The sequence below is a fragment of the Ceratotherium simum genome, chromosome 2, assembly GCF_057802395.1.
Source record: "Ceratotherium simum simum isolate JZ-2026a chromosome 2, ASM5780239v1, whole genome shotgun sequence".
NCBI classification, from domain to species: Eukaryota; Metazoa; Chordata; class Mammalia; order Perissodactyla; family Rhinocerotidae; genus Ceratotherium; species Ceratotherium simum.
This window is the reverse complement of record NC_141901.1, coordinates 20,128,404-20,154,707: the sequence shown is the minus strand read 5'-3', so window position 1 is coordinate 20,154,707 and position 26,304 is coordinate 20,128,404. Positions and strand designations below refer to the sequence as shown.

At 39.4% G+C, this 26,304-nt stretch overlaps 2 protein-coding genes across 5 annotated transcripts in view; one reads left to right on the top strand and one right to left on the bottom strand.

Moving 5' to 3' along the window:
• Window positions 1-7,847, bottom strand: part of LOC147917768 (uncharacterized) — a 35,307-nt gene extending 27,460 nt beyond the window's left edge. The window contains exons 1-3 of the mRNA XM_087436550.1: window positions 7,753-7,847; window positions 5,568-6,030; window positions 4,669-5,475 (exon numbers count right to left, since the gene is read on the bottom strand). Of these exons, the coding sequence (XP_087292676.1) occupies window positions 4,669-5,475; window positions 5,568-6,030; window positions 7,753-7,847 (1,365 nt within the window). The remainder of the gene's footprint in view (window positions 1-4,668; window positions 5,476-5,567; window positions 6,031-7,752) is intronic.
• Window positions 4,966-25,178, top strand: IVNS1ABP (influenza virus NS1A binding protein). 4 transcript variants are annotated; one of them, XM_087438961.1, is made up of 15 exons: window positions 4,966-4,984; window positions 10,927-11,137; window positions 11,931-12,059; window positions 12,279-12,448; window positions 12,585-12,660; window positions 15,061-15,234; window positions 15,555-15,680; window positions 17,018-17,125; window positions 21,082-21,211; window positions 21,442-21,666; window positions 22,126-22,247; window positions 22,344-22,470; window positions 22,557-22,688; window positions 22,813-22,986; window positions 24,639-25,178. In XM_087438961.1, exons 3-15 carry the CDS (start codon window positions 11,949-11,951, stop codon window positions 24,890-24,892), a joined length of 1,929 nt encoding a protein of 642 aa, XP_087295087.1. In that variant the 5' UTR covers window positions 4,966-4,984; window positions 10,927-11,137; window positions 11,931-11,948; the 3' UTR covers window positions 24,893-25,178. The 4 variants fall into 4 exon arrangements, with proteins under 4 accessions (XP_087295087.1, XP_004424981.1, XP_087295093.1 ...); XM_004424924.3 differs by lacking the exon at window positions 4,966-4,984 and adding an exon at window positions 5,080-5,228; XM_087438967.1 differs by lacking the exon at window positions 4,966-4,984 and adding an exon at window positions 7,015-7,962.
• The last annotated feature ends 1,126 nt before the right edge of the window (window positions 25,179-26,304 follow it).

Below are 26,304 nucleotides of genomic sequence, written 5' to 3'. Positions count from 1 at the left end.
GATAGATAGGAGCAAGGTGCTGAGAAGAGAGAAGTGTTGAAGAGGGAAAAGGGTATCTCAGGCACGGTGACCCATAAGGGCATTAGTAGCATATGCTGCCACGGCAGTTTTTCTTTCACATTTTTCTCTCTAGTAGGACCTTAGAGAAGAGATGATTGGGCAAGAAAACATTTCACTTGATAATTATGTTCCCAAGTGTACCAATTTTGGAGAAGTGTGGCTGGGAGAGATTACTCTAAGGGTTGGAACCCTTAGATAACTTTATGACCTTCTGTCTTCAGTTCAGAAAACCCAGTTCACTAGAATCTTGTAAAATTTCATCATTTTCTCATTGTACTTCCCTCTGGTCTCCTCTAGACAGTAGGAAGTACTACAGAAGAAGGGAGAACTGATGTTACAACCCCACTGCTCCTGTTTTTTTTTTTGAAGTAGTCTCTTGACTTCATATGTTAAGTGATCACTTTACACTAGCAATGGTTGGCTGGGTAGTCCAATTCAACCATATTATGGCATGTTCGTATGCCTATCAGGTATCAAGATTTGGATGTGAACACAATAAAAGATCTCTTTCTGGACTGAACTGTATAGATTGTGCTATATGTTACCATACTTATGTTTATACATTTTTATTTTAATGTTTACATTAAAAACTTAGCATAAAGTCTGCTTATTTCATGCCTTGCTTATTCTCAGCAATCAAGTTGATTAAAAAGAAGTCTTTTTTGGATGAAGTCTTTTGGAAAGCTTAGGTTGCATGTTAGAATTCAAGAGCTGAATCTACACTTGTGGCCACATAGTCCAAAGAGATAGCATATCACACTTCTAGATGACTGAGGGCAGAGCCTGGGTTACTGCCATGTAATCTTGAAGGTCACATAATGTCACAGGAAGAATGTTTGCATGACATGAGAAGTTTTAATTCCTAAAAAATTGTTGAAAGAGAAATAAACTATTAGGGGATTCTGGTTGTTGGAAGAGGGGGCTAGAGTTGTTCTCAAAATCTTTAGTTGCGATGACTAGAAAACTAGCAAAATTCATTAGTAAAATAGTTGACTTGGATAATGTAATAGCCAGTAAGGATAATTCAGGACCAGAAGTATTCTCACTTTATAATCTCTGGATTTAAAAAAGAAGTAATATTCAGGGCCGGCCCAGTGGCATAGTGGTTAAGTTCACGTGCTCCACTTCGGTGACCCAGGCTTCACAGGTTTGGATCCTGGGCACAGACCTACACACCACTCATCAAGCCATGCTGTGGCAGTACCCCACATAAAAAATAGAGGAAGATGGGCAGAGATGTTAGCTCAAGGCCAGTCTTCCTCACCATGCTCCCCTCCCCCCCAAAAAGAAGAAGAAGTAAAAAGAAGTAATATCTGAAGTTTGCCTGTTCTGAAGCCAAGTATGTGTGGAAGTCTTACCAGGAAGATGGAAGATACTCTCTAAAAGAGAATACTTAAGAAAATTTTTTAGAGAGGCATCAAGTTCTCAATTTGTTATGCATTGTAATATATGATAATTTCCAATGACCTACTTTAATGGAAGTTTTAAGATTTTCCCCTGTGCTTCTTGTGCCTTTTATGACACTACCATTTTCTTGTTTCTGCTCTTAAGACACCACCAATGTACTCTAAAAATACTTTCAAATGCCAAAAGAAAAGAGGAGAAAGAAATTGAGAGAATATCAGCATTGACTGCAAGGAATGAGAGAAATAAATGAAATAGACAAGTCAGTCCCTCAGAGTACAGGAGAAATGAGGGGACTGGAGGCGGCAAAGCACTGCTTTGTTAAGTCATAGATTGGCAACAGTTTTCATTAGGCAAAGAACATCCAGAAAACGTAGACAGTTGATCAAAAATAATGTAATGTGGTATTGAAGTTTTAAAATGTAAACAAATTTCCAATTTAAAAACAATGCTAGAATCAGAATTGTAAATTGTGTGAATTGCTAAGTAGTATACTTAATTAGTTTAACTTATCCTAATTAGCATGGCTAATAAACAAGAGAGGTGATTAATAGCTGGAATGGAAGACAGCATGTTCATATGCCTAGAAAGAGCTTTTGTATCTGCAGGGGTTTTCAAACTTTAGTGTAGGTACAAGTCGTCGGGATGCTTGTCAAAACGTAGATTTCCAGGCCCCTTCCCCAGAGATTCTGATTTAGCAGTTCTCCAGCAGGGTTTCTCAATCTTGGCACCACTGACATTTTGGGTGGGGTCACTTTTTGTCATGGGTGACTGTCCTGTGCATTAGCAGCATTCCAGGTCTACTACATACCAGTAGCACCCTTCCCCTAGTCCTGTTTCCAGAGATTGCCAAAGGTCCCCTGGGCGCAAAAATCACTCCTCTCCTTTGAGAATCACTAGTTTAGGGTGAAGCCTAGGGACTTGCATTTCTAATAACATCCAGGTGATTCTGACAAATGTAGTCAGTGGACCAAACTTGAGAAACACTGAACTAGAGTGTTATGAGTTGAATTATGTCCCCTCCAAAATTTACATGTTAAAAGTCCTAACCCTCAGTATCTCAAAATGTGACCTTATTCGGAAAAAGAGTGGGCCCCGAATCCAATATGACTGGTGTCCTTATAAAAAGGGAAAATTTGGACACACGTCATGCACACAGGGAGAACGCTATGTAAAGATTGGAGCTATGCTGCCACAAGTCAAGGAACTACCAGAAGCCAGGAGAGAGGCCTGGAGCAGATCCTTCCCTAGCACCTACAGAGGGAGCGTGGCCCTGCAGATGCCTTGATCTCGTCCTTCTAGTCTCCAGAACTGTGAGACAACAAACTTCTGTTGTTTAAGCCACTCAGTTGTGGTACTTTGTTACAGCAGACCTAGCAAACTAATACATAGAGAATAAAATACAAGTCAGAGTTCAGGACTGGGATAAAATTTGAAAGAGGATCAGAGAGGAAAACAGAAAAACAGCAGATTGGCACTAATTCCTAATTTATCTTTCTCAGTGCCTGACAAAAAATAAGTACTCAGGGAGTTGATAGTTTTTATTTTTATTAAGCACTCTCCAAATACGTCTTGTCTAATTTAAGTATTAAGAGCAAAATTTTATAACATAATTGTTACTTTATAAGGTTGAAATTGCCCACCATATTCCATTTTCAAGTTTTCATCTGGATTATATATAGTAATTGGAGAGATAGGCTTAAATCCGGAGTTGCCTGGAAATCAAACAGAATGTATAAATTATGCCATTATTCACAGAGAAGGTAATATGTAAATGTGAAATTCCATACGAGGCAAAAATGCATTGACTAATCACACTGTACGTTTAAGAAAAATGTGGACTGTTTCAGGTCATAAAGGCACTATTTACAGTACAGCAAGTGGGACCATGTGCCCAGCAGTCATGGGCCTACCTGAACTGGGCAATTCTCTCAGGTAGGCAATACTCTCTCACTGGAAGGATGAAGCCCATGGTATTAAAAGAATTTAAAAGGTATGTACTGTAATCCTTTCATTTGCAATAGGGTGAATACTGTTATTATCAGAAGACACAAACAAAAGCCCGGTGGCAAATGTCAGTCTTTTTCTTCTTAAGAAACATATAAGAATCATACTAACAGATACCCTAGTTCCTGTTTCCTCCCACACTTAAACTGGAAAAAAAAGAAAAGGAATCAAGTCTCCTTGCCTCAAGATTTTAGAACAAAAATTGTAAAGCTTCTATTGCAGATGAAGGGCCCCAACATTTATTCCTCCTGCTCCCATAAGCATAACCGACTAGTTAATGATAAAGAACTCTAGGAAGCATGACAGAGAACACCTACCAAGCAAGCTGAGTGATCAAAGACAAACAAGGTTAGGCCTAGACTGCTTAAGTGCCCTTCCCAAATCAGGATAAGCTAACAGGACATTGACCCGGAAGCCTCTGCCAAACTCTAAACAATTTTACCTCAGTAAATCCCCTCACTTTGCAGTGTGCCCTTCAGAGTCATATGAATTCGCTGTCAGAGCCCAGCATACATCACGCTTCCCCCAAACAGGTTTGGCTGCTGGGGGCAAGGTGGTGGGGTGGACAATTAAGTTTGGCATCTCGTCTATAAGGCCCCACGAGGTTTGGATAGGGGCTACCCATTCTCAAGGCTGTTTTCTTTTTCCAAAAGAGGGCAAGACCAGCAATGAACTGACTCAGTGGCTCCGTGAGGAGACCTGCACTCAGACAAAACAGAAATCCGGGATACGAGAAGTAGTAGTAAACAGGCTTTTATAGCAACACCAATATAAAACTATGCCTTCTCTGACCTCTCCAACGGTTTTTTCCAAGTTATTGAATCCTCTCACCCCTCCTCTCAGCGCGCCCCTCTTGTTCCTCAGAATCTCCGCGCCTCCGCCCCGCACACGCCCGCCCTCCAACAAAGGTAAGGGCCGGCGGCCAACCACAGACTCTGAGGTCCGCTGCGGCCAGCTCCGGTCTAGGGCGGTTGCCTAGAAGTAAGCTGCACGCCTAGAAACCTAATCTCCCACGACTGATCTCTCTGGCTATTATGCCTCCAGGGGGAGGCAGAACAGGTGAGGGCGGCTGGAGGGAACCAGTTCCCGGGCAGTCCGAAAGGGCGAGGTGAGGGTGCGGGGCGAGGGAAGGAAGGACGACGGCGTGACACGTAAAAGGTGGCGCGCTCGGAGCACTGCCTCTGTCCCCGAGATCACCTTGCGTTGACCTAGTTGAGCAGCGCAGGAATGAACCGGAGAAGGCGAAGGAGAAAGGCGGGGCTGGGCGAGGCGAGAGGAGGGCGGGGCGGCGAGCGGGGGCGGGGCTACGAGCGACAGCTTTCTGGTCCTCGCCTGTGATTCGCGGACGGATTCGAGCCGGAAGCGCCCGGGAGGCGCTGGCGGCGGCGGCGACGGCGGCAGCGCACGTGGTGACGTGCGAAGGGGTGCGGAGCGAGCAGGCGGCGGCGGCGGCGGCGGCGGCAGTGGCAGTGTCTCCGGGACGCGCGTGGAGGTCGGTGGCTGCCGGCTGCTGGTCAGTTTCTCCGCCTGCTGCTTTGGCGCGGCTGCGCCGGCGAGCGAGTGAGCGAGTCCCCGCGAACCCTCGGTGGCGCTCCCACCTCCCCGCAGCCTCCGCGGGCTGACCGCTAGTCCTCCCGCTCGGTCGCTCCCCCACTCCGCGGCCTCGAGGCGCTTTCGTTGGGCCGATTCCCGCCCGCTTCCTTCTCCCCGTCGAAGCTCCAGAGATGAGTTTTTCCATCTCTTCAGAGATGAACCAGGTACTCCGCGCTGGTTCGAGCTGAGGAATGGCGGGCGGGCGGCGGGGGAGACGGTGGGAGGTGTGGAGCGCTGGTCCCGGGGGGAGGGCGCCCCGAGCCGCCGCCGCCGCCGCTCTCTGGGGACGAGGAGCCGGCGCTGCGCCGGCCTCGCGCTCTCGGTGCTGCCATGGTTGCCAGGTCGCCTTGGCGGCCGAGGGCGCGTGCCAGTCGCCTCGGAGAGCGCTGGGGTTCGCCTCCCCTCTCTCCGCTAGGGCAGGGGAAGCAAGGCGGGAAGAACGAGAAGTTTTTGCTAGAGGGGTCCTCGGGGGCCAGGGTCAGGCGCCCCGGGGCGGGGGTGACCTGCCGGAAGGAGGGCGCGGGAATCTCCGTTCCCGCTGTCAGGAACCGACGCCTAGTATGTTGGTCTGCCCGGGGTCTGGAGTCCCGTCCGAGAGACCTCCCAGGACCCGGGCGCGTGTGGGCGGGGAGCCAGCCCCGGGCCGCATCGGTGCCGCGGGCCTGGAACGGGGCAGCACCGCGTCCCTGAGCGCCGTGGGCCGCGGGGTCCTTTGTTCCCGCTCCACGTTGCCCGCTTTTCTTGCCAAGCGCGCGGAGAAAGGGGCGGGAGGAGGGAGGGAGCGGCTGTCCTGACGTGTCGGCGCTGAATGACTGCGGGGCGGGCCAATCCCGGGCGGGGGTGTGCGGGCGCCGGGCGCCTAGCCTCCCAGCCTTCGGAGTGGGCGCCGGCCCGCCAGCGCCAGCGCGGGGAGAAAGGCCTGGGACTGCAGGGCTCTCCAGACAGTCAAATCTAGGGCGCTCGCCACTTATTTTTTTTTAACAAAAAAAATCGGCGGAGAGGTTTGCTCTTTTTCTCTCCTTCGTATCTTGCAAAGGGTCTCTGGTTATAAACCCTTTAAGGTAGGAAGGTTTCAGGCAGTATCTGATTGAAGATTGAACGTAGGTAAACTTGAACCACAAATACCTTAGAAATAGATTTACTTTTCCCCAATACGTAGTAGACAGATCTATTGTCTGAGACAGCTGACGTTTCAGAAACTGTAGCAAGCAGAAATCAGATGACTAAAGGGCGCATTTCTGTTTCCTGATGTCTCTTGTCAGTGATGGAAGATAACACCCTGGCATCAAGCTGTTCTTTCAGGACTCGTGTGTGGTGATCTTCTGTCTAGTAGTAAATAACAGCTCTGAAAGCCTAGTACTACTCGTAACAGTTGAACAAGTACAGCATGGACTAGATTACCAGAGGCCATATTTTCTTTTAGTAATTCTAGCACCGGGGGTTGATTTAAGGATAACAGAATACTGATGAATAGCTTTAAGCATAATCCTGCTGAAACCTCTGTCTTAAAGATGCTGAAGGAGCGGTTGTATTTGTGTATCTGGAGGTGAGGCAAACACTGGCTCAAAATTGGATTGAGAATAGTATCATTTAATGCCAGCTGGTAGGCTACTTATCAAATGTCTGTAATTTGGTAGCTGGAAGTAAAACCGGACTAGATCCACTGACCAAAAAGAGACCCAGAATGGTTTTCCTCTGTTTTTTCCTAATAGATGAAATCTCTATAGTTAATTAATAGGTATTATTTTCTTAATTTATCTTAATTTGTAGTTCTGTTTTTCTAATTTCTCCCCCAACTCAAAGCATTCAGGTTTTGGTTTTAGTTGTAAATTACTGTCTTTTTGGCTACTTACTTTGGAGTGGGGTTTTGTGTTTCTTGCTTGAAGGATATTTTAGGTGACAACTGAATGTGGTTTAGCAAATAAGGGTTTTTTTAATGTAAAATGTTTTCCTGTTAGAGAAATGTCAATCATTGATACTAAGATGAAGTACTCTTAAAAATCATTTCATTGACTTTTCAACAGTATGATTATATAGTCAGATCTACAGAAGGAATTCTTAGTTTGGGGATCCTCCCACCTTGTTCTGCTAGAGAGTGTAGATGGAGGAATTATGAATAAGGGAGTGACTTCTGGGGTTTTGTTAGAACCACAGAAAATACATGCTTATCTTCACTCGTAAACTTTAATTACGACCTTGTAAATGATTTCTAAACCTACACCTAGATCAGTATTCTTACGCTTTGCCCCAACAGGCACCTCAACATTATAATATTCCAAAGCAAATTCTTCTGGTCCTTTTTTCCTAACTTTCAGTGTGCAGCAAACTAAAAATGACCCTTAGGCTTTTTGGAATTCTAATTTTGATAGTGATTTTGATAATGATGTCACATATTCAAACTAAAATGTCCTTACTGCCTTAGTTAGGATAAGCAAGGGTATATATAATATCTCTACTTGATTTCCCTGCTTCCATGTTTTACCTATTCCTTCAGACCATCCCCTACATTTCTGCTCGAGTGTCCTATGCTTCTCCTTGCTAAAATCCTTTTTTGCACTCCAGCATTGTTTAAACCTTAGCATTGATCTCTCTTACTTCCTTTCCCACTATTTACCATATGCATCCTGCAAACTACAATCTATTGAAACAGAAATAGCTGCCCTTTCTGAAATATGTGTGCTGTCATACCTTTTTCCCCTTTTGTTTGGGCTATTTTCACTGCTTGGTTTATCTGTCTTTCTCATTGGTCTGCATTCAAGGCTGGGGAATGGAGTTAACTCCATTGTGTCATGAGCATCTCATTCCAAATTGTGCCTGCCATATGTCTGGTGCGGTAAATGTTTGTGGGATGAAAGAATTACAGAGCAATGAGGTTAAACTCGTGGAGGAGTGAGTCTGGTGAGTTTTGATATAGATGAATGGTGATAGTCGTTTCAGAGGTGATGTTGGGAATCTATAACTTCTGGTTTTAAAAAGATTCATTGATTTACTTTGCATTATTATAAAGTCTGTCCTTTAAAAATGGAGTTGACTACTATTTTGTGTGAGTTGGCTGCCCTCGAAAGATTGCCTTGAAGCCTAAATATTTGTAATTTGCCTTGAGGTTTTAACGATGCTTTGCAAGTTTGATGATAATATTTTATCTTGCTCTTACTGAAGGCCCGAGAAGAATTTTGGAGGAGGCCATATTGTGCCTACCTTTTTTACAACTCTTTTTGATAAGACCTGTTGAATTGTATTTCCATTAAGCTAATCTTTTTAGGCGCTGTGGTAACGTGTGAACTTCTGGATGTTGCTAAAGCAGTTTGATTACTCATTTATGAGTCTTCTGGCTCTCTTTCCTTTCACCAGCCATATTAAAGAACTGAAGTATATTTACCAGAATATATTATATTTGATTTAAGTTTTAATTTTAAAAGTGGATTAGTCGAATGTATATTTTAAATATCAAACAAAAAGATTCCAAGTTTTAAACTCTTATATAACTCTGGGATGTTGGGGCTTTTGGTTTGGCTTTTCAGAGGAAAAAATTCTTCTCACATTTTTATTCTACCAGTTATTGAGCTTGAGTTTCATAGACCAAACTAAGATCTTCTGTGAATTTTTGGAATAGTTTAAACCTCTCAATTTGCCCAAGCTTACTTTAGTGAAAGTGAATGTGAACTTTCACAGGAGTTGATATGGCCTCCTTCTACTTGAGGGGGTGGTTGAGAGTAGGGACATATAGTATATGAGGACAGTAATTGAATAAAGTAAGTTCACTGCATTAACTTAAATGTCAGTGGACTTGGGCTAGCTTTTAAAATCAAGTAGAGTTGTACTGATGTGTAGACGTGAAAGAGATGAGGTTCATTGAGGTTCAGACCTCGATGTACTGAAAATCATCAAGTACTAAATGTGGTAGAACTCACTCTATGGCAAAACTAATAATTTTGTACAAATTTGTATGCCATGAGTTGCTCCAAAAATTCTCCAATGTTTTTTCCCAGAGGACTGAAGTGATTTTAATCATCTGTTGTTTTTTTTTTTCCAAAATAAGTATAAGGTAGAACTTCCGATTTATCAAATATAAATAGATGCCATTTTTATTCTTGGTTAGATCAAAGCTAGTTTACAAATAAATGCTGAATAAAACTGTTCAAAGTTTAAAATATTTATAAATCTGCATATCATAATGTTTTGGGTTTTTCAAAGGATACATTTTAATTATAGCAACATAATTTGCATGGAGGGTTCCCCTCCTTTCATCCTTGTTTTAAGAGCAGCTTCTGAAACTGAAGTGAAGAGTTACCAGCTGTGCCTTTGGATTGTCCACCCCTGTATACACCATATATACAAAGATTTTCTTAATTTGAACTGGGTCTTGGTTGAAAATGTACGAAGATTTCTTGAGGATAGTGTGTTCTCTCTGTGTACATAGAATTGTGTGTTACTTCGAAAACGTTTGTTTTGTTAGAACTGGTTTCTTAAGAAAAGCTGAATTATCTAATCTAGATGCAAGTGTAGAGCACAGGAAATCAATATTACATAATGGTATGATACTGTTTCGTAGCAGGGGTAAACATTGACAACAGTCCCAACCTGAGTCAGAATACTCAGGTTTCCTTGAAATAAAACCTAAGTTACGGAGAAACCAGTTAGGGCATATGGGATCCAGCTTTCTTTCAGACTGTGCACATGTTGAACTTAACTGTTGAAGTAGAACTGGACCAGCCTTCAGTGGGTCCTGGGTTAAATGATTATTCACCTTAACATAATTGTTAGATTTAGAATTATGGGTTTGATTGATATATAAGGAAAATCTATGTAATTTTAAGATGTCAATTTTAAAAAGTATGTACATCTTTCAAATAATTTATTTAGTTCTAGTTTCCTGAATTAGACAGTGGTGTGACAGCAGTTCAGGTGATTAAAAAAATACCTACTACCTGAAATTGGCACTTGTAGTTGATGACATGTGACAGTGAGGGGGAAAGAGAAGGTAGGAGGACTCAATATGATTACCTTGAAGGCTTGGTTTGAACCAGAATTATTCCATTGGTAGTTTATTACTATATATGAGGAAAATGATCATATAAAGCACAGGCATCAGTATTTTCCCTTTTGTTTATTTAGTTCATTTTAACAAATTACTCGTTTTTATATTCCAGTTTCTAGGCTAGCTGTTTTGGTAGGGGGGAGATGGGATGGATACAAAGATGAACAAGACAGAGGCTCTGCCTTCAGAGACCTTGAAGCGTGGAAGATAAAGCAGGTCCACAGAAACACAATGCAAAACAGAGCAGCTGGAAGATTACACAATACTTTCAGAGAGGGTTCAGTATGGAGAGAAACTACTGCTCATCTGGGGGGGATTTGGCAGGGGCTCTGTGGAGGTAAGATTTCATCTGGCAGAGGTTGGGTTAAGGGTATTCCAAGAAGAGAGAACAACACATTTTGGGGAACAGTGTATCTGGTTTGACTGTAACAATGTATACATGTCTGGGACTGATGCCCAAAAGTTGCTTACTGGCTGGTGAAAACAGATCACATGTTTGTATATTAGTCGGAATCTAATAGTCAAGAATATTACAGTTAACCAATATTTATATTTGTTCTCTAATCTTGTGCTTGTATATCTCACTTAAATGGTAAAAGTTCTTAGCTCCTGACTTCTGGGGAAGGATTTTTTTTTTATCATGTGAGTAGTTGCAGGTTAAATGAAAAAAGTTTATGTAAAAAATGCATTTGTGTTAGTTATTTTCTGTATTTGTGCCGTTTACCCCCAAATCTCTTCAAGGACTTACTTTGCATGATCTGATCTGCCTAGATCAACGACAGTCTTTGATCATTCTGAATATTTGAACTTCGTCATTGTTACAGATTATGATGCATGATTATCACAGAAGAAATTCGTGTCTATAGCTTTTAAGGACTTGATTACATCATTTTCAAGCCTGATAGTTTTGGGATCACCTCTGCCTTCACTTCAACCACCTGTCTTCATACCTCAACGAAGTGCTGAGTTTTAACACTCCTTTGTCCTTGGATTATTTAAGACGTCCCAGAAATATATTTCTCACCAGTATAGTAGGTAAGTGAATATTCAGTGCCCAGTGCAGCATTAAGATACATTGTTTTTCTGAAGACTGTTCTGAGTACACTAACAGCCTTTTTTTTAAAAGGCAGAGAAGTCAGTAATCATTTGTAGAAAAAACATTCTCCTTTTTTTTTCCTTTCTATAAACTGTTTTGAGATTAAATAAATCAGTTACTTCAAACTGAAATCTCCTATTACTGCTTTTTAATGCCATATTTTGTGTAGCTGTTAGTCGGTTCATAGGTGAAGATGAAATGGAAAATTTTTTTAAAGAATGTTAAGTTTGTATCATGTATTCTTAGAAGATATAGAATATATGAAACTTGAAAAGAGAACAGAATTTTAAGTTCATCATATATATCAGTCTTTCTCATTTGTGAGTAAAGGAATGACAGCAGCCCAAATCCAAGGAAACCTATACATGATGACGACTGCACATCCTTCCAGGCTTTTAGGTTGCTCACTGTATGGGTTCGGGCAGGGCGGCTGGGTTTACATTTCTTTCATTTACAATGAATCTGCTAACAGGCATGGAAACCTGGCCAAAAGTATAGAGATGCCCACTACTGTATGAATCCTTCAAAAAGACTTATGACCAAAGTGCAGGGGTACAAAGACTTAGGCATCCAGTGCCAGTGTTGTCTCAGCAATGTTTTTGTCTGATAAAATTTTTATGTGCTGTTGCTAGGATGGAATTGAAAATAAAAATACTGTGTATCTCTTTAAAATGTGATTATAAAAATCACTGTTCACAAGTCAAATAACTCGGCTTTCGTTCTGCCCTTTAGCCAAATTTATAAGGAAAAATGATTCCCAACGGATATTTAATGTTTGAAGACGAAAATTTCATTGAGTCCTCTGTTGCCAAATTAAACGCCCTGAGGAAAAGTGGCCAGTTCTGTGATGTTCGACTTCAGGTATTTAAAACTTAATTGGAAACTTACAGAATTGATCTTTTCTTACTAAAAGCCATAAGTTCTTGGATTTGCTTATTTTTTTTCCATAGGAAGCATTTCATGAAATGACTTTCAAAAAGAATGATTTACCTAAAAATGTAAGATGAAGGATCTGATATAGTAATTAGCTAGAGAAGTATAATCCACAGTACTTCTAATTTTAATTCCTTATAATTTCAGGTCTGTGGCCACGAGATGTTGGCACACAGAGCGGTCCTGGCTTGCTGCAGTCCCTATTTATTTGAAATCTTTAATAGTGATAGTGATCCTCATGGAGTTTCTCATGTTAAATTTGATGATCTCAATCCAGAAGCTGTTGAAGTCTTGTTGAATTATGCATACACTGCTCAGTAAGTACTTTGAAGTAAATCATATAATTAGGGAATGTCATCAGGAAATTCCAAGTCTCCTTAAATCTATTTAAATTAAGTATCTGTGTTTTGAGGCCTTGGTATCATAAATGATAAAGAATTTTTTTTTTAATAGGTTGAAAGCCGATAAGGAATTAGTAAAAGATGTTTATTCTGCAGCAAAAAAGCTGAAAATGGACCGAGTAAAGCAGGTAGAGTACCAGAAGTAATATACAAGGAGTACTGTTGCTAGGGAGTCTTATTTTATATGACTAGAATGCATAATTTGTCATAAGACATTTGTTAGTCTCAGGAACTTGAAAATGTTCCTTTTTCCTCTAGAGAACTGAATATGATATTTTAACTGTTTAGCTCTAATAATGTAGCAAGGTCACACTTCCTTCCAGATAATTTGAGCTAAAATCTTGCTCTTTGAATAGTCTTCTGTGGCAGAGTGGCTGTGTCAGTCTCTGATAGCATGAATTAAAATATTCCTCTTTTCCTCAATAGTTCATATAACTTATATCCTCAATTCTCTGTTCTTCTGCACTTCTGCGTTCCTCTTTAAAAGTAGTCCTTCTAGAATTTAAGGCCACTGAGAAGTGCTTAATAGTTCATAGGAAAAAAAGCATTTAATCCTCTAATACATGAGGATCAGTCAACTGGAAGCCTCATGCCAGCTGCCTATTTTTATGAAGTTTTATTGGAATACAGCTTTCATTTACATAGACTCTACGGCTGCTTGCCACACATAGTGAAAGAGTTGAGTACAGTCATGCGTTGCTTAATGACGGGGATATGTTCCGAGAAACGCATGCATCATTATGTAATTTCGTCATTGTGTGAACGTAAGAAACAAAAGACAAGTTTTTTTGCCTTCCCCTTAACTGCCTAAAAGAATTAAAAAAAACCCATCTTAGGAAGTAAGCTATTGCCTTAGCACAACGTGAACTAGGTGGTAGACAGGGAGGAACCTAGAAAAGCCTGTTTGTTGGGCTCGGCTCTGTGTTCTTCTGTTTCTGTGTGGCCAGACATTTGTTTTCCAAATGTTTGCCCCTTCTCACCTACCTGTGAATTGCCTTCCTTCCTTTGAAGTTCCTGACTCTCTCTACCCCCATCATCTTTTGTCTTTAGCTGAGGATGGTATTTAAGGTAAGGGCTTCAGCCATTTTGGCGAGTTACTCAGTTTTCCTGGGTTTCTCCCATGTATACATGTTATTAAACTTTTGTTTGTTTTTCTCCTGCTAATCTGTTTCATATCAATTTAATTCTTAGACCAGCCAGAAGAACCTAGAAGGGTAGAGGAAAATTTCTTCCTTCCCTACAGTAGTACTTCCACAAACCTAAATGGTATAGCCTACTACACACCTAGGCTATATGGTACTAATCTTATGGGACCACCATCATATATGTGGTCTGTTATTGACTGAAACGTTGTTCTGTGGCACATGACTGTAGTTGTGACAGAGACAGTATGGCTCACAAGCCTAAAATACTTACTGTCTTCCTCTTTAAGGAAAAGTTTCCTTGGGGCCAGCCCCATGGCATAGTGGTTAAGTTCAGCATGCTCTGCTTCGGCAGCCCAGGTTCACGGGTGTGGATCCCAGGCATGGACCTACACCGTGTGTTAGCCATGCTGTGGCGGCGACCCACATACAAAATAGAGGAAGACTGGCACAGATATTAGTTCATGGCTAATCTTCTTCTAAAAAAACGGGGTGGATTGGCAACAGATGTTAGCTCAGGGCGAATCTGCCTCAGCAAAAAAAAAAAAAAAAAGAAGCAAAAGAAAGTTTCCGTGAGCCAGCCCTGATGGCCTAGTGGTTAAAGTTTGGTGTGCTCCACTTTGGGGCCGGATTTGGTTCCTGGGAGTAGAACCACACCACTTGTCTGTCAGTAGCCATGCTGTGGTGGCAGCTCACACAGAAGAACTAGAAGGACTTACAACTAGAATATACAACTATGTACTGGGGCTTTGGGGAGGAAAAGGGAAAAAAAAAGGGGGAAGATTGGCAACAGATGTTAGCTCAGGGCAAATCTTTCCCAGCAAAAAGAAAAAGAAAGTTTCCTGGCCCCTCCTCTAACATAACTCCTCTACATAAAAGTCCTGTGGGTTTATAGCACATATCCCTCAGGTTAGCATTCCAGCTTCTCCCGAATATAGTTGCTATTTTTCCAAAATTATTTCCTAATTGTCTTATCTTTTGCTTCAGCCAAACTAAATTATTTACATTTTCCCTATGGGCATTCAATATCATCATCTCTCCTATAGAGCCCAGTTCATATATTGCCTTCATGAAGCCTTATCTAATTATCTAGTTGGAAACACTGTCTCTACATATCATATGCGTTATCATAGCATTTCAGTTTGTGGCATCTTTCCTTAAATAGCTTACACATTTGTATGGCATTCTTTGATGTTTATTATTTGTATACATGTGTTCTTCCCACTGTTAAATTCTTTTTTTTTTTTTTGTGAGAAAATCTGTTCTGTTAAAGCAGTAATTTTTGATTCATCTTTATATCTTCACATAGTGCTTACACTTTGAGTATTAAATATTTGTTAAATAAAATATATGTAAATGTTGGCACTCGTGTATTTCTTTCCCAAGGTTTGTGGTGATTATTTACTATCTAGAATGGATGTGACCAGCTGCATCTCTTACCGAAATTTTGCAAGTTGTATGGGAGACTCCCGTTTGTTGAATAAGGTTGATGCTTATATTCAGGAGCATTTGTTACAAATTTCAGAAGAGGAAGAGTTTCTTAAACTTCCACGGCTAAAGGTAAGGAGTAAAATCTGTAAAGAGACATATACTACTTAGATCCAGGCATGGCATCTTTGTCCACGTTTCAAGCAAGTGAGTAACGGTTATGAAAAAGACAATAAATTGAATGAAATTGTTGTTTTTAGCAGTGTAATGGTTTTCTGCCTACCAGTTCGTTTCCTTTCTTTGTTTTTTGGCTATTGGTTTCCTTACAAATTAGAGTAAACGTATGGACTGCAATTGGGCATCTCTGACAGCTTTATTATGAAATGGAGAATTAAGCTGAGAATTAGAGGCTCAACACTGATTCGTGTGTCATTGTTTTTTCCCAATTCTAGTTGGAGGTAATGCTTGAAGATAATGTTTGCTTGCCCAGCAATGGCAAATTGTATACAAAGGTAATCAACTGGGTGCAGCGTAGCATCTGGGAGAATGGAGACAGTCTGGAAGAGCTGATGGAAGAGGTTAGTTTTAAAGTAAATGGGATTCAACAATTCTTAAAAGTTATTTTGCTATAACATGAAGGATTCCCTTTCACTTTTATTTTATAACCATGACCCTAAAGAATTTAAATTTTGCTATAGGTACCCCTAAGCTGAGAAACAGGGGGGGTGTCCAGGTGAGCTGAATGAACTGTTCAGTTTGGTCTTCTGCTTTTCTTTTTTTATTTCTTTGCTTATTATGTGCTGTTAACTTCCTTTAAAGTAGCATGTAATTTGCTTTAGAAATGGGAGGTGGTACTGAAATTTTCTTAGATTCTTAATTTTTCTTCACAGGTTTTTGCTTTAAATTTGACAAGTAGGTAAAAGCTTCTAATGGTTGTTCCTCCCCGTTGATTTATCTCCCCATAGGTTTATTAACAAAACTAGGATACCCAAGACTGAAGAAACAAGAAGAAACCTCAAGTGTATTGACACGTAAAGAAGCAGCAGTCCTGCCCCAGTTCTCCTAAGAAAAATCCGCTGTGGGCAGAGAACGATGATGATTTAATGGTGTTTACTCCTTTACAGGATTCCTATCTTTCAAGCTTTGTGTTTTTCAATGGTGTTGTTCATACATACAGTCACTCAACTTAGTTTGGGCTACTTTTAAAAAATACACAAAAAATTGATGGAGAAATGGTGGGAATTAAACAGATGCAGATGGAGCAGTACAGTGACCTTGAGTTTATCATTCCACTTAAGCCTTTCAGATTCACTAAAGGCTTACCAAATCTGTTAGGCCTTTAAAAAGACTGTTATCGTTATGTTCTAAAAAGGCTAACAGGTGATGTTTATTCTGTATGGTTTCCCACTTGAAAATCAGATGCATTAGCCATATATTTGCATCTGTTAAGGGAAGTATCTCTATAGCTTGTTTGACTTTTTGCATTCCTTTTTTGTTTTTCTTGACATTGCCTACAGGACAGAAATATGTTTATGCAAATCAGACCACTTTTCTTCAAAGGTGTAAACCACATTCAGTATTTTACTGTAAATATGTATATTCTTTAAGAGCCTATATATTGTACTAGTGCCTTTTTTCTTATTGCTATGTAATAGAAGCTATGAAAAAAGGAAGATTTCTTTCAAGCCAATCAAGCCAAGGACTCTTCAGCCAGTGTTAGAAGATTTTGTACTGTATTTTTGTTTTTTAAATTTTTACAACCATGACATGTATTTTCTTTACTTCGGGATCCTGCCAGAGTAAGATGTCAAGAAGCCCAAGAAGCACACTGGAGGTTGAGGCGTGTGTGTGATCTGCACTAGTGGAGTAGCCATGGAGACGGTAGCCACATGGGTGTTCTGTTGCTGTTTTGCAGGTTCAAACCTTGTACTACTCAGCTGATCACAAGCTGCTTGATGGGAACCTACTAGATGGACAGGCTGAGGTGTTTGGCAGTGATGATGACCACATTCAGTTTGTGCAGGTACACAATGCACATCTGAGGTAACCTCAGGTTAAAATTTGATTAGAGCATTTTATAGTATACTGAAATTTTCCTTTAAAAAAGGAAAGTGGAAGAATTTCATTGGTATAACTGGACAGAAACATTTTCGGGAGAAAACAAGGAAATCTTTCTTAGAGTTACTACCATTTTTGTCATATTAAAGAAAATAACAAATTAGGAAACCCATTAGATTTTTTCCTCAACAAAATGGGATTTACAAGTAGTAGGAAAAAGGCCAATAAGATGAAGCAATCTAGAAATTGTTATTTTGGTTAGGTCACAAAAAATAGTTGTTTGCAACAGGAATGACTATTAGACCCAATTTTTAAAAATCTCAGGTATAAACTTTTTTAGTCTATGGACAAACAACATAGAGAAAAATGCACAAATCATAAGTGTGACATAGTGAACCCACTAGTTTAAATAGTACCCGGGTCCAGAAGAGAAGATTTCTGGCGTCCTGGAAGCCTTCCTCTTGCCCTTCCCAGTCACTGCCCTCCACTACCCCCAAAGGAAACCATTAACCCAGCTTCTGAAGCAATGCATTCGTTTGCCTAGGTTTGACATTTATTTAAACAGTCATACAGTGTGTATTCTTTTTGTTTGTCCTTTAGCTCAACATTGTATTTGTGAGGGATAAACTATAAAGTAGGCTGAGTTGACCCAGTTTAAGAGGTGTTTTCCTTTAATACGTAGAAGGTAAATGATAGACTCAGAAGTGACCTGTATGGTGATGTTATCAGGTGTTCTGTGGCAACAGTGGCTGAATATCGTTATTTTCACAAAAAGTTTTTGGGTTTGAGTTAGTGGAGAACTTTGTTCATGTTTTTGCATTTTGAATATTTAGGATATTTTCTCTCTTAACTCTAAACATCTTAAGTTAACATTTTTTTAAAATAGTCTTTCACCAAGGAGAGGCTGAGTGCCTGATAAGTGGTAGGCCATGATGTTAGGTATGGGGACACAAAAATGTGTAAGAGATGGTTTCTGCTTGTCGGACTTTATAGGAGTAGGTAAAACAGCACAGACTTAAGAGCCTCTACAAAAGACATAAAGGGGAGCGCATAGTGGAGCCAAGAGGAGAGAAACTAGGGAGCTTTCACTGAGCACCACCATTTGAGCAGTCTTAGGATTTAGAAGTTCGCATAGCAGAGAGGGAAGTATGTCAGATAGCAAAGAATACCTGTGCAGGGATGATACTCTTGAGTTACAGGTTATGAGACTGGGAAAGTAGGTAAATGCCACCTGATTGGGACTTATACTTTATCCTACAAGTGGGTAACTTTCAAAGAATTTTAGACAAAGGACTAGAGTGATATGAACAGATATAATATCTCACAACTATAGTAATAGTGAAAAACTTGGCAATAGTCCAACAATAAGATTGGTTAAATTATGGTATTTCCATATAGCAAAGATCTGTACACTTATTAATCATATTTTAGACCAACAGTTAACTATCAGATGGCAGTCTCTGGGTCGTGGAATTCCAACTGATTTGTGTTTTTTTTACTTTACAAAAAGATGGCATTAAACCTTTCTATTTTTATAACAAGGTACAGAGGGAAGACTAAAGCTTGTGAGACTAGTTTATAGACTATTACAAGCAGTAGTTCAGGTGAAAAAGTGATGAGAACTTGATGTAAGGGCATGAAGAAGAAAGGGTGGACTCTAGACATTTGTAGTTACAAAGGTTGAGTTAGTAGTCCTTAGTATTATTTAGATTAGGAAAATTAAAGAAAAGGAAGAATTTCAGAGTAAGCGGGATTCTGACATGTGACTCATTGGAAGGTAGTGCCATGAATAGAGATCATGAAGTAAAAAGGATGAGGGGTCAGGTTAGGCTTCAGGAATAGGAAAAGAGGCTGAGAAGAAGCCATTAGAAAGGTAGGAGGACAATTAGAATCAAATCGGGTTGTAAAAGCTTAGCTAAGATAGGAGGAGAAAGTTTGAAGGAGACTGACTTGTCAACTGTCAAATCATTCTCTGGGTGGTCATGTAAAAGAAGGTTGGGGTATCTCTTCTACATTGGTTGCAGGAAGCCACTTAGTAACCTTTAGTGGATATAATTTCCAGAGTATTAAAGTTAAGAAACGCTTTGCTTGAGGAGTGATGGTGGCTGAAAAAGAAACAGCCACCAAAGACTCCTGCCTGGGGAACCAGAGGCAAAGACAGTGTGGGCCAGTGGGTAGGCTGGGTGGGAGGAGTTGATATGGGAAAGTTTGAAGATAAGGGAGAACAAAAGATTATGTTTGAAAATGTTCCAGAAGGAATATAAAGGAGTTAACTGGCATTTCTATGTAAGGCTTTTTAGTTATATAACACTGGTAGTCTTCATTGTTTCATGCTTTTCTCTTTCATATTGATTTTCTATTACAGTCTGTACATTAGAGCAGTATTCTTACTGCAGTAAAAGCTCTTAATGTAAGCATCATCAATCTATGATACTTTGGGTCCCTTCTTCGCACAGATTGGGAGGGGGTTTTATGGACCTTGTAATTCCTAGTAGCAGAGGACACAGTATGTCATAGTATAAAAAGAGTGGCTTCATACTCAGAATTCCTAATCTTTATTTTAGTTGTATTACCTTAGGCAATGTATATCTTCTCTCTGAGTTTCAATATTTTTATCTATAAAATGAATAGGTAATATTGCCCTCTCTGGATTAAAAGACATGATGTGAAAAGTGCCTAATAAAAATAAAGTGCTTAATATGCCTAAAATGTCAAATGAAATTTAATGATAACCGTTAACATGGTATTCTCTGCCTTTTATCAGAATAGCCTACTTATGCTGTGACCACACTTGCTGAATAGCCCAAAACCAAACTTTCGATATTGTTTTCACAACTTCAAGTAGCTACCAAAATCTTTCTATTGTTACACGGCTTTTTGCTTTCACTAGAAACAGAAATTTCCATTAGATATCTTGCCTACCCATGTGGCTCTCGGGCCCTGGGGACCGAACTAAGTGGATGAGCAGACTTGGCCAGGTTCTGAAGTGGTACCTGTTCATTTGGCAGTTCCTCTCAGGGTGCTTGACTCAATTCCATATGATCATATCCTTTGGAAGTGTCAAGGGCTAAAGAAAGAAAGAAGAAAACTATCAAAGTGAACTCAGACATGGGAACACAATGTAACTCGCTTACAATCATTTGAAAATTTGCAGCTTTGCCCATTTCTCCCTCTTTTAGTGTTCCTGTGTATTCTACTTTTGTTAATGTTTGGTTCTATAGTATTATTGTTTCATTTCTGGTTACTTTGTGTGTGTGTGTTTTGATGTACTTTTATTTTTCTAGAAAACCAGTCTATAATACCTATAAGGTAGTCCTAAAAATATATACTTTTAAGTGTTTCTTGTACTTGCCACTTGTTTCCTGTAAAATACTTTCAGAGAGACTGGATGGATATATGTCTTCTCACTTATTGCTGGCATTGTATGAAGGATACTAGTATGTATGATTTATTTAGGTTTGACAGTTTCATGGAGACAGTGGTTAAATGTATTCTTTCAGTTAATTCATGGTATTTTAAATTTATAACATCTTTTGGAAGATTCTATACTTAATATAAAGAATATGTGAGCTTATGTGGATTATGGGAAGGGGGTTTTCCTTTTTTTTTTTTTTTTGCCTTCCGTGGAGGTATTCTGATACTTGATCCACAACATATTTTTTTAATTGTTTAAATTGAGCCTTTTCTGACCAGGCTGTTTATGTAGGTGTAGTTGTTTCATTATTAAGTGGAGATGGAAGTGTGCCAGTAATTTGTGTCAATTGGAAAGTGTTGGTTTGCGTTAAATTTAGGTGTGCTGTAAAGTCGTATGTAGGTGAAGGATGCTAAGTGTTTTTTCAGTGTTGTGGAATAGCTCAGGAACAAGGGTACACCAGGTATGGTCTTTGGCTAGGTTTCTGTAGCTACCTTTTGATTTTGCAGAAAAAGCCACCACGTGAGAATGGCCATAAGCAGATAAGTAGCAGTTCCACTGGATGTCTCTCTTCTCCAAATGCTACAGTACAAAGCCCTAAGCATGAGTGGAAAATCGTTGCTTCGGAAAAGACTTCAAGTAAGTGTATTATACTTGTGAGATTATCTTCAGTTTATTTTTTAAGAGGAGTTTTGAGTGGAACCATTTAATACTTTTAAATTGATACTTGAGGAAAAAACTCAGAAGCAACTAAATTTGGAAAACAGTAGCGGATCGTTCCAGCTGGTATCTGGAGTCCAATTCAGGATCACTCAGCAACCAAAAGTAATAATAATTGCATGTTAAACATAGAACTCTTGTACTTACAGATAACACTTACTTGTGCCTGGCTGTGCTGGATGGTGTATTCTGTGTAATTTTTCTTCATGGGCGAAACAGCCCACAGAGCTCACCAACAAGTACTCCAAAACTAATTAAAAGTTTAAGCTTTGAGATGCAACCAGATGAGCTAATAGAAAAGCCCATGTCTCCTATGCAGTACGCACGGTCTGGTCTGGGGACAGCAGAGATGAATGGCAAACTCATAGCTGCAGGTAAGAACAAAAGGATGAATGATGTCTTATCAGAAACCTTCAACTGGCTAAGCCTCTAAATGGGCATTTACGCTTGTTTGTGACATGCAAGCTTTGGAAGAGAGGGTTTAATATGCCTTCTTCCTTGGCATTCCACTTTACCGCATTCTAAGAGAAGTAACAAGTAAATACTATTGTATTGTCTAACCTCACTTTAATGTCTGTTTCTAATTCTTAAAAACTATAAAGTGGGTAAATTGTCTAATTTTCAAGCCAAGACTAAGCAGTTTACTGATACTGATAATGTTGTTATTCAGCTGTTATAAGCACTTAGTTTAAAACATCAACTAATGGGGCTTTATTAAGCTTGTAGATAAAAAGTCCTTTTTCCCATTGTGCAGATTACTTACACCATTCTGGACCAGAAACCCTGGTCCAGTTTAATATTTTAAACACAAATCTTTATGGTTCTTTTACCAGGTGGCTATAACAGAGAGGAATGTCTTCGCACGGTTGAATGCTATGATCCACATACAGATCATTGGTCCTTTCTTGCTCCCATGAGAACACCAAGAGCCCGATTTCAAATGGCTGTACTCATGGTAAGTACATTATGTTGCAGGAAGAAGCAACCCATATTTAGCTTTTGCTCATAACTGTAGAATGGTGGAAGTTCTAATCTCTCACTTTTGGCATAGGGCCAGCTCTATGTGGTAGGTGGATCGAATGGCCACTCAGATGACCTGAGTTGTGGAGAGATGTATGATCCAAACATAGATGACTGGACTCCTGTTCCAGAATTGAGAACTAACCGTTGTAATGCAGGTAACAATACTTTGCCTCTGAGGTGATCAGTATATGAATATGATAATTAAATTATCAATATATGACCTTATTTTATATTCACATAGGAGTGTGTGCTCTGAATGGGAAATTATACATCGTTGGTGGCTCTGATCCATATGGTCAAAAAGGACTGAAAAATTGTGATGTATTTGATCCCATAACAAAGTCGTGGACAAGCTGTGCTCCTCTTAACATACGTAAGTTGATTTTTTATAAAGTTTTTTTCTTTTTTTTTAAGACTTCTGAATCAGCAGTATGTGTAGTACACACTTAGAGTTTTGGGAGATATAGTAATAAATTTGGTTTGACTTGATTTTACAGGTAGGCACCAGTCTGCAGTCTGTGAGCTTGGTGGTTATTTGTATATAATTGGAGGTGCAGAGTCTTGGAATTGTCTGAACACAGTAGAACGTTACAATGCTGAAAATAACACCTGGACTTTGATTGCCCCCATGAATGTGGCTAGGCGAGGAGCTGGAGTAGCTGTTCTTGATGGTGAGTGTTGGGATTTGGAGAGGTGAGGAGTAGGTAGTGGCAAGAGTTTGTTCTGAAATTCCAAGAGAATGTCAATGATACCTATACACTTGTATAATTAAGAAATCAGAAGGAGCCATCTTTTCTGATGCGTTGGTGGTTTGTCTTTTAGAAATGTCTTTTCTAATCAGAGATTCAGTATTTGATATAGAACGTAATATATTAATTCACCTTTTTTTTTTTTTTTTTGGTGAGGAAGATTAGCCCTGAACTAACATTTGTTGCCAATCCTCCTCTTTTTGCTGAGGAAGATTGGCCCTTGGTTAACATCCATGCCCATCTTCCTCTACTTTATACATGGGATGCCTGCCACAGCATGGCTTGATAAGCAGTATGTAGGTTCACACCTGGGATCAGAACCTGCAAACTCCAGGCCGCCAAAGTGGAGCGTGTGAACTTAACCACTATGCCACAGGGCCAGCCCCAGTTCATCAGTCTTTTGATGGGTTCAGTGAATGAAGTTCTAAGTCATTTTCATCCATAAACTATATTCATAATGCACCATCTTGGAGTTTGAGTTTGTTTCTTTAGAGCAAGAATTTAAAGAATTTGATTTGTAAAACAAAATAAGTGCAGATCATCTAGATCTAGTTTTTTCTAATTGTCGACTCCATACCTAACTTGAAGCCAAAGTTTTAGACTATTTTAACAAGTCTTTCCAAATCATTAAACTCAGTTTTATATAGACACAGCTTTCTTTTCACATCCATTTTATTGATTTACGTAATATTTAATTATATAATTATAATAATGAATTTAGTTAGCATTGTTTTTGGAACAAAGCAGAATCTTAGTAAGCTTGTGGCTCAACTGGTGAAAGCATGTGTGTAGGAGTAGACATGCCAGCAAGGAGCCCACTGGCCTGCAGCCTTTAGCCTAGTGTGTCTTGTCAATTCTTTTATAAATACCTGGATACAGGAAGGTTAAGTGACAATCAGATGAGAAAATAATGAATTTGAGAACTCGTAATAAAATTTTTTCTAACCAACAGTGTATTGAATGCTAACATTTTATCTGTTTGAAAATAATTTAACTACTAACTGTTCTGCATGTATATTTGAAAATAGTCATAACTCTTAGTCTGTTTCCAAGAAGAAATTTCTGTACCAAAATCATTTTATGTATTTGGAAAGCTCTAGAAAATGTTTAGTTATCTGAAATCTGCTTTCCTATAACTTCTTTTGATTCTTAGTTCTTATGCACGGGACTAATACAAAACTTCCAGTGCACAGAACTATTTTGGTTTGCCACTTATTAGCTGTGTCTTTAGGCAAGTTCTCCAACATCTTTGTGCCTCATTTCTTCATCTGTGAAGCAGCAATAATAGCAAATACCACATAGAATTGTTGTGAGAATTGCATTTAAGTTAGATGCTGCACCCTTCCCTTTAAATTGGCCGAGTTCCATGTGCAAATGAGTTGTTATCTATTCCATTTTTATCACTGCTTCTAGAGAGTGTTTGCCACATTAGTAGGCATTTAATAAATACTTTTAGTCAGAATGAACAGGCATTTCTAGTAAGAACCACTGATTTTAGATTTTAGCAAAAGACAAATTTAGGGCTTTTTTTTCCTTATCCTCTCTTGATTTACTTTGTCTCATTTCTCTTTTAGGAAAACTGTTTGTTGGTGGTGGCTTTGATGGTTCTCATGCCATCAGTTGTGTGGAGATGTATGATCCAACTAGAAATGAATGGAAGATGATGGGAAACATGACTTCACCAAGGAGCAATGCTGGGATTGCAACTGTAGGAAACACCATTTATGCAGTGGGAGGATTTGATGGCAATGAATTTCTGAATACGGTGGAAGTCTATAACCTTGAGTCAAATGAGTGGAGCCCCTATACAAAGATTTTCCAGTTTTAACAAACTTAAGACCCTTTCAAACTAACAGGCTTAGTGATGTAATTGTGTTTAGTAGAGGTACACTTGTGAATAAGGAGGGTGGGTGGGTATAGATGTTGCTAACAGCAACACAAAGCTTTTGCATATTGCATATTATTAAACATGCTGTACATACTTTTTGTGTTTATTGGGAAAGGAATGCAAAGATGAAGGTCTGTTTTGTGTACTTTTAGGATTACTTTGGTTATTTTACTTTTTGGAAGTTGATATTGTGAAAGAATAAACCAAGAATTGATTGGGCACATCATTTCAAGAAATCCCCTCTCCTCCACATTTGTTTTGCCAGTTTGCACATTAAATGACTCTTCCCTCAAATGTGTATCATGGGGCAAGAAGGGTAGGGTTTTAAGATATAGGCAGTTGGGTTTTTTAAGGGCCCTTTTTCAATAACTGGAACGCTCTATAACAAAGGAGACTTATTTAACTAGATGACAATGACTATTTTTGTTTTTATTAAAAGAAAGCTGACATGCCTACCAAGATTTAATCTTTTATGATTGCCTTTTTATAACTTTTTATATTCTCAGCAGAGAGCTTTACCTGTTGAAGTAGGATGTGATGCAAATTACTGAAGCAGAGCGGCAGTCTAAGTGTGCAGAGTGAGGTGTTTCTTTTGTATGCCCAGAATGCAGACTTCCAAGCTTTGGCCTCGGCTACGTTTTTGTTTTGGTTTTTGTTTTTGTTTTGAGAATGCAGTACCGATATTTATTTGAATGGAGTTGCTGAACAGTAACATAGCGGTGATTTCTATTTGAAACACTGATTTTAAATATTTTGAGTTCTTGAGGGTATATTTTATATAGCAAGAAACTTAATATATAACAGTAAAGAATGTGAAGTATTTTATCTTCTAACTAATTCCTATTTTTATTTATCATTAACAAAACAATCCTAAATGGCCGCCCTCGATTGTGAAAAAAATTAAACTGTATTGGGTTTATGAATGTAGCCTTTATCATAACTATGTTTTTGTTCAGTTTTTCTATTCATATGGATAAGTATTGGTTGGGGTGACTTGGTATTTAATGTGTAGTGCTACACAAATAACTTATGGTGCCAAAATTAGCACATCCTAATGCTTGCTGCTGATGCAAACATATTAAAGGTACTTTGCAGGAAATCCTTACATCGTGGGATTCATATCCAAATGTTGTTTGTGTACTCATTCATTACTAAACATTTTGGGGCTAAGATTTTTTTTCAGTAATAATAAGCCTAAGGAATTTTGGGAAAATATTGACCTGGCATCTTATATCTGAAATAAAGACTGAGGTCAGGTGTTTTTCTCTCAAAGCAGCAGCAGCAGCACATGGGGATCTAATGAGCCCACTGGGCCAAGATGACTATCCATTGGCTAACTTGGGTTAGGAAGA